This window comes from Solanum tuberosum, unplaced genomic scaffold, assembly GCF_000226075.1.
Source record: "Solanum tuberosum cultivar DM 1-3 516 R44 unplaced genomic scaffold, SolTub_3.0 scf00191, whole genome shotgun sequence".
Classification (NCBI taxonomy): Eukaryota; Viridiplantae; Streptophyta; class Magnoliopsida; order Solanales; family Solanaceae; genus Solanum; species Solanum tuberosum.
Genome location: NW_006239117.1, coordinates 677651 through 685427, shown reverse-complemented (window position 1 = coordinate 685427; position 7777 = coordinate 677651). Strand labels below are relative to the sequence as shown.

At 33.2% G+C, this 7777-nt stretch overlaps 2 protein-coding genes across 3 annotated transcripts in view; one reads left to right on the top strand and one right to left on the bottom strand.

The window, feature by feature from the left end:
• Positions 1–982: 982 nt before the first annotated feature.
• Positions 983–5382, top strand: LOC102586730 (NAC domain-containing protein 83-like). Its single transcript, XM_006355154.2, has 3 exons — positions 983–1430; positions 3058–3323; positions 4587–5382. The coding sequence occupies exons 1-3, from the start codon at positions 1256–1258 to the stop codon at positions 5190–5192; spliced, it is 1047 nt and encodes a 348-aa protein (XP_006355216.1). The 5' UTR covers positions 983–1255; the 3' UTR covers positions 5193–5382.
• Positions 5383–5540: 158 nt separating this feature from the next.
• The window catches only part of LOC102586307 (uncharacterized), a 10588-nt gene continuing 8351 nt past the window's right edge, over positions 5541–7777 (bottom strand). Inside the window, exons 11-14 of one of the 2 annotated variants that reach the window (XR_367890.2) lie at positions 7370–7450; positions 7199–7260; positions 6935–7068; positions 5541–5832 (exon numbers count right to left, since the gene is read on the bottom strand). Coding sequence is in view for 1 of the 2 variants with exons in the window: in XM_006355153.2 (XP_006355215.1) it covers positions 6987–7068; positions 7199–7260; positions 7370–7450 (225 nt within the window). In the remaining variant the exon portion in view is untranslated. The remainder of the gene's footprint in view (positions 5833–6934; positions 7069–7198; positions 7261–7369; positions 7451–7777) is intronic. The other variant, XM_006355153.2, reaches the window with a different exon arrangement.

The window sequence follows — 7777 nt, the reverse complement described above, 5'->3', positions numbered from 1 at the left end:
ATGACTCTAGATAGGAAGGCGTGGAGGTTACGTATTAGGGTAGAAGTTTAGTGGGGGTGGAGTATTGTTGTCGTGATGTGCATTAATTAGTACTTGTCGTAGAACTAGTCGTACCCTTGTAGTTTTTGTCATATGTTGTTTATTGTGTTTCGATTATCACACTATTTTGATGTTGTTATTGTTTCTTTCGTGTAGATTTTATACCGCTTTCCTAGTTTTCTTAATTAATTGTTTCTTTCGTGTTGACTTTACAATGCTTTCCTAGTTTTCTTACTAACGGCTATATTTTCTTCTTCTTTTACTTAGTTTGATGCACTTGAGCCGAGGGTTTTTTGGAAACAGTACCTTCACGAGGTAGTGATGAAATTTGCTTACACTCTATCCTTCTCAGTCTCCACTTAGTGGAATTGCACTGGATATATTGTTATTGTAATTTTTTTATTGATTTCTCTCTTCTTAGTTCGGAAGTATCTATATAGGCTAACCCTTCCCTTTTAAAAAAGTTTTAATTTATTTAACCTAATTTTGTACATAGGTAAGGTTTGTATCCCCTCTAATTTTTTTGTACTTCCTTAGAAGGTGCATGATGGCTTATAAAAAATAAATAAAAAGATCATGTGTTTTCTTTTGTTAATCAACTAATTCTTAATTAAGAGGTCATAAGGGACCAAATCAGGGTGTTCTAGTGGTCAATAAATTGGTTGAGACCTATGTGGTCTCAGGTTCAAAACTAGCGGAGACAAAAAAAATATTTAGTGATTCTTTCCATCTGTCCTAGCTAGTCTTGGTGTACTCGAAGGTGGCAAGTAAAATTAATCAAGATACGTAAAAATTGACCTCAACACCACGATCATTTAAAAAAGGTCATGAGGCACCGTGTACCTTAAGATTCATGGTAGGTGAGAGCTTCTCAAACACATTATATATCTTCTTTAAATTCAACAACAAGAAAATTATATATTAATTTTCCTCTATAATTCAAGATAAACCCTCAAGCTTATACTTGTAGCAAATGTTTAGCAACAAGTTATCCAAAGATCCATTTATATTCTCTACATTTAAGCAACAAAAAAATTTTTTTGCAACATATTCCAACAATAAATTAGTTAACTAGCCATAGTCCTAAATCCTAATTAATTTCCATATATTAAAACTCTTTTTTCTTCTCTTGTTTGGGGAAATCCTTTAGGTTTTCAATTAAGTTTCAAGGTTTAGGGTTTTTATTATTATTATTATTCGTCGAAAATCTTGAAAAATGGAAGGAGAAGTGAAGGAAGAACTTGATTTACCACCAGGATTTCGATTTCATCCAAGTGATGAAGAACTTATAACATATTATCTTATGAACAAAATTTCTGATTCTAATAATTTTATTGCAAGGGCTATTGGAGATGTTGATTTAAACAAATCTGAGCCATGGGATCTTCCAGGTATACTTAATTAATTTGTTGTAATTAACAATCCTCAAAACTTGTTAATTACTAAAGCATGTATTTACAATAAGCATATTGAAATTAAATAGTAGTAACACATTTTTTTACCCCTTCCTAAGAGGTCGATCCCATCCTTTTTGCTTCCTTGCTGACTCGAACTCACAATCTTCAGAAGAGTGGTTACCATCCGAGCAACTCTTTCTCATCAATGGTAGTAATACATATGGTTATATAAATCAAGAAAACAAGAGCTAGGGTTTTGAAATGGTTTTTTTGTATATGACATAAGTTTATTCTTGGGGAAATTGAGTAAGCAAACTTGGTTTAGTTCATACTTTATGCAGATCATTCATCAACTCTTATGATCATGCTCAACTTTGCTTGTTTTTTTTTTAATCAAAAGAAGGGGAAAAAATAGAAGTGGAATGGATGGTAAACCTACTTCACTCTTAACTAGAGGTGTCGTATTTCAAGTCTTGAAAATTAAAAAAAAATCCAATAGGAAGTTCTTTCCCCTTAAATGGACCTTAATTACGTAGTACGAACTTGAATTAATCAGGCTAATAAAATTCGAACACCATATGATTAAAACAGAAAATGGAACCCCCCTTTTTTTTTTTTTTCCTTAATTCCTACAATACCTTCTTTAATTCTTTGAAAATCATGATATATATCAAGAGCATATAATTACGTTTTGGAATATCATTTAAGTTATAGTACAATAGTATAAATAATTTACAGTAACTTTTTATTAATTATAACATGTTATCATTTATTTCAGGTAATTATGTATCAAGCAATATACTTGTTATAAAAAGTAATTTGCAATTATCTTTTTTTATAACGTTAATTACCTTATTATGTCAATAACGCTCTATGCACGCTTTCCTAAATATAAATACATAAAATTAAAGCCTACTCTATGGTGCATCTTTAATTGCTTGCAAGCTTCATCAAATTGTTATAACAAAAAAAAAAATTAAGGAAGTTTTCTTTTTCTTGTTCCTTTTCAAAAACCAAAGTTCAAAGAAAAGACCCGTTTTTTGAACTATTACCTTCTTTCTCCCAATTTATGTGTCATTATTTTGACTTCGAGAGTCAACCTTTTAAATTCTGATTGTAAATTAGAATATAAAATCCTTTAAAAAAATTAAAATAAAATTTACATATTTCGAAACTATGTAAAAAATAATATTAATCACAAAATAATCGACACTGAAAAGAATCATTTTCTTGAACTGTTACTTTCTTTGTTCCAATTTATGTAGCACCATTCTGACTTCGAGAGTCAGCCTTTTAAATTCTAACTAAAAACACGAATATAATATCTTTAAAAAAAGTTGAAATAAATTATATTTTGATACTATGTAAATGGTAATATTAGTCGCACGATAATTAATTTTTTTTTGAGGTATATGAAAAATCGATGTCAAAGAAAAAACTCCGACTCTCGAGAAACGAAATGTGTGGCATAAAATGTGACGGTGGGAGTAAACTACTCATCGTATTTATTTGATTTCTTTATGCACATGATGTTTAATTATAAGGTCACACTTATTTTGAAACGGAGAAAGTAATTAAGTTGTATAATCAAGTTAACTTTTTTGAAAATTAATTATGATAGGGAAGGCAAAAATGGGAGAAAAAGAATGGTACTTTTTCAGCCTAAGAGATAGAAAGTACCCAACAGGAGTGAGAACAAATAGAGCAACAAATAGTGGATATTGGAAGACTACTGGCAAAGACAGAGAGATTTTCAGTAATTCAGAATTAGTTGGTATGAAGAAAACATTGGTATTTTATAAAGGAAGAGCACCAAGAGGTGAAAAAACTAATTGGGTAATGCATGAATATAGAGACCACTCCAAATCATCCTATAGAACACACAAGGTATGTACTTCCACTTCTCTAGCCCCGTCAGTCCCGACGAATTCAATAAATATATCAATTTATCTCTTCATTTTATGTGAAAATGGGAGAAGGAGCATAATTTCATTTTCAACGGGGATCTTTTTTTCTTTTCTTCGTAGTACGTACTAAAATTTTAGCATTCTCATTAAAAGTGATACTCTCTGTTCTTTTTTAGTTGTCATGTTGTGCTTTTAGAGAGTCAGTTTGTCTCATTTTTAAAGCTAAATTATATTACATTAATTCAATGTTTTAAAACAAAATTTTAAACATTCAAAAACTATACGACAAATACTATAAGTTGCAACTTTTTTCATATCAATATGCAAAGGTGAACCCAGAATTTGAATCAAACTCTGGTCTCATGGGTGATTCTTCTTGCTTGTACGTACCAACAGCACAAGGACATTCATATTCTCCTCATGCATGCACTATTAATTATATCCTAGTTTCTGTCAGTTTCTCAAGATAGATATACATATATACACATGATTTTTTCTGAAGTTGACGGGTGCACGTGCACCCCACGTATAGGTGTGGGTCCGCCTCTGTCAATATGATGAAAAAATAAATCTTAAAATGTTGGTTAAAATTCATATTGTTTGACTCTCAAAAAGGAAACTATGACAACAAAAAAGGAACGGAGGAAGTACTTGAAATTTAAAGCATTATTTCTAAATATAGAAATATATCGTATTTTTTAGGATGAATTAAAGGAAAATACGTCATATAAATTAGTACGGAGGGAACATATATATTGATAGTGCAAGAGAAATGAGGTAGTTGTAGTCTTGTAGAAAAGAGTTTTCTTGTTTGCTCATGTTACATTGCCTTGTGCAAATCCAAATTATTCTTGGAAAGAATTTTATTAATTGTTTCTTCAGAAATTAGTAATATCTCAATTCTCATCCTATTTTTAAATCTATATCTTCCATTTTCTTCTTTTTTCAGTCAAATTTAAGATAAAGTAAGGAAATATATATACACGTACTAAATTGTAAGGAGTAAGGACCCCTCAATCACATCAAGAGCTTAGTGTATTGGATTGTGCTACTTAAATAGTTTAAATTTCTCTATCTTAATTGATCATTTGTTAATTTATTCTATACTAGCTAACTCTAACATACTTGCATGTCGACACAACCTGTTTAGCATAAGTTTCAAAAGTCGTCTTTTTTTCTTATTAAAGCTTCGTGTGAATTCAAATTAACTTGTTTTATATATATACTTGGGAATATTTTTCAGCAACATGAATGGGTTGTTTGCCGTGTATTCCAAAAGAGTAATGCAGGAGGAAAAAAGTACCCATCTAATAACAATACTTCAAGAATTCATGTAAACCCTTACACTACACTAGATCAAATCAATCCAAACACAATATGCATTTCTTCACAAATGATGATGCCACAAGCTCATGAACATAATGCCAATCAATTAGCCATGGGAAGACCATCATCATCATCATCAAGTGCTTACAACATGATCAACCATCCAGAAATTCAAGAATTCAATAGGGTTTTTCAAGGCGTTTCAACATCGTCATCGTCTAACATGATGAACTTGCATCCAATTCTTCAATCCCAAATGAACTATAACTTAGGTGGAGGTAATGGTTTTACTATTTCAGGCTTGAATTTGAATCTTGGTGGTGGTGGTGCCACTACTTCTCAGCTAGTGCCACCACCACCGCCACCGCCACAAGATATGAGTTCTTCTTCTCATGTGATGATGACAACTCATGATGATCAGGCTGGTTATGGAGAAAATATGAGTAGTGGACATGCCATGAATAGATTTATGGTTATGGAGAATAGTGCTCATGATTTAGACAACTATTGGGCTAATTATTGATGATCTATGTTGTTCGAATCCTCCAAAAAATCACATATCAGATCTTATAAAAATAGTGCATTTTTGAAGGATTCGAGTAGATGTAAATAGAAGACAAGTAGTACTCTATGTAAAATAATTAGTAGTTCGGAGATGGAGATAAATCTATTTATGGGGTAAAGTTTGAATGAATGGCTTTAATTTTGTGGCATTTTCGACCTTCATCCAAAACCAATTCAAAGTTCAAACAAGATGGAAAATTATTAAAGATAAAAAAGGCCAAATGTACCTGTGTACTCTGGTAAATTGTTTATATTTATCCTCCGTTCAAGTTTTCGAATAATTTTTCCTCCATCGATACACCTATGATCAAATATGACTGAGGAGATCTTAATACAGCTACGTCGATATGTAATACACAACTAAAATACAGTGTCGCAACATTGTAACCTGACAGCGAGTAGTGGAAAGACCACAAAACACCAACACTATCCAAACCAAAGAAACAGTAATAGTACAAAAGTAAATTTCTCACACCCACTACCCTCACCATTCATGCTTTATGCACATATGGAAAATCTATGCAGAACTTGGAAAACAAAAAGCATCTGCAGATTTGACTGATACTCCAAACGCCCGGTGAAACAATGACATGACCCATCTGCAAATGAGATGAAATAAACCCAGCGTCATACACATAGCAGTAAATACTGTAATTGTGAAAAAACTTGCAAAATCTAGTCAAAGACGACGAAAGATAGACCAGTCAATATGAACATATAGGTCGATCTTCCCGTACTATTTTTCTTTGAAACATTAATTCATTCTTTACTCACTATTAAGTATTTGGCTTTACCTATCTAGTTCTCTTATAGCTAATCTTACATGTCTTGGCTCATGAAACGTAGAAACGCTGAAATGTTGGCTAGCCAGTCACCAACTAATTGACATCACCTTTTTCACCACATACAGGCGCAAAAGTCACTTCACACTACAGTTGAATCAAATATGCAGTATTTACAGACAATAGTTTACTTGTTATTGGGGAAAATCAATGTTCTTCTAATGTCGAATCAGAATCAACTAAGACAGAAATAAAGCATTGGGTCGAACTCTCTTTTTTTCTTTGAGATAAGGGTAACTGAGCATTGGGTCAAACTCTTCTTTGGTGTCAAAGGTAATAAGCTAAGTCGTCGACTTCCAGGAAAGAGTAGAAGAATGAGACTGACCGGAAAATTACTGAGGCCTAGATTTACTGCTTTATTCTCAAAAGCATGGGAACTCGAGTCCCTAGAAAAAATCCTATATCAATCATTTGGAGTAAATCTGGGGTGTAACTTGGTACAAGGATAAAGCATGTGGGAAATGTGCTACTTCAGACTTTGGCCAAGAATTGTCACGACTAACATTTTCCAAATAAACAACTCTCACTGATCTCATTGATTTTTGTTACAAGCCATCAAGAATTACCCGTGTTCCACCCATGAATAATACACTGAGATGGAGTATTTACTTAAGAAAAAGTCACCTTATAGCAGCACAAAAGAACAACAAGTACAAGCGTGTATGCCAAGGAACTTCAGAACATCTCTTAAGAGGCAATCTAATTAAAAAACATGCCACTACTACCATTTACCTTTAATGTAAAAAGCTAACACTGTGAATCTGATCCAGGTCATACATAAATTCAGCTCAAGATATAAATGCATCCATAAAGTAATTTTACCCAGGTAAATAAAGGCGGCAAATTGCTAACATGATACCTGCAAAATGTAAAGCACTTGGTTTCTGATGAAAGCATTGTACTACCTTGCCCTACTTGTCTGTGTGCGCCCTCTTGGACTTACGACGTGAATGGTGTGAATGACCATGTCTAGTATGTTTCTTCGCCTTTGTACTGTCACAAATAATAAAATACAGACAATTCTGAGCCTTGTAGAATTAAGTAGATCTACAGACGCTTCAATATAGAAGGGTAGATCACTGTGGAAAAAGGCAAATAAAGGAGCAGAGTAAACTGTGCTAACCAGAAAATGCCAGACAAAAGTTTGAACAGAATTATAACGGGCAAAGCCAACACTGCTGAAGCCTACACCACATAAGATCAGCAAAAATTTCTTAGTATGAAATCATCAAATTGAATAAAACGGCAGAGGACAGGATGGCAAGACCATAGAATATGACAATCAGATACGTACAGCAAACCAGACGAACTCCTTTGTTGCAAGAGGTCTTGTAAGCTCATGTTTCTTCAGTGTTTCATCTACTGTACCTTGCAGCTTCAGATGGAATGAAACATTGATTTAGAATATATGGACCAAGACAATTTAAATACTATAAGCAACATACGCATAGTAGCATAGGCATTTGCTATTTCATCGATTCTTCCACCAGATCATTCAAATCGTTCAACTCATCCAACCATATAACCTTGTTACCTCTTCCAACAACAATTCAAAAGGTACTCTTCTAACCCTAGAATATCACATAATCGTTCTTCTAAATCATCTTGCCGAGGTCTCTCGAAAACAGCCTCTCCACCTCCACAAGATGGGGTTAAGGTATGTGTGTACACTCTACCCCCCCCCCCCCCACCCCCTCTCCAT

What these genes read in the sequence shown, in the direction of transcription:
- LOC102586730 (XM_006355154.2), top strand. Translation starts at nt 1,256, where the DNA reads ATGGAAGGAGAAGTGAAGGAAGAACTTGATTTACCACCAGGATTTCGA. An exon ending in TGAGCCATGGGATCTTCCAG is followed by an intron (nt 1,431 to 3,057) that starts GTATACTTAATT and finishes TAATTATGATAG; the next exon opens with GGAAGGCAAAAATGGGAGAA. An exon ending in CATCCTATAGAACACACAAG is followed by an intron (nt 3,324 to 4,586) that starts GTATGTACTTCC and finishes AATATTTTTCAG; the next exon opens with CAACATGAATGGGTTGTTTG.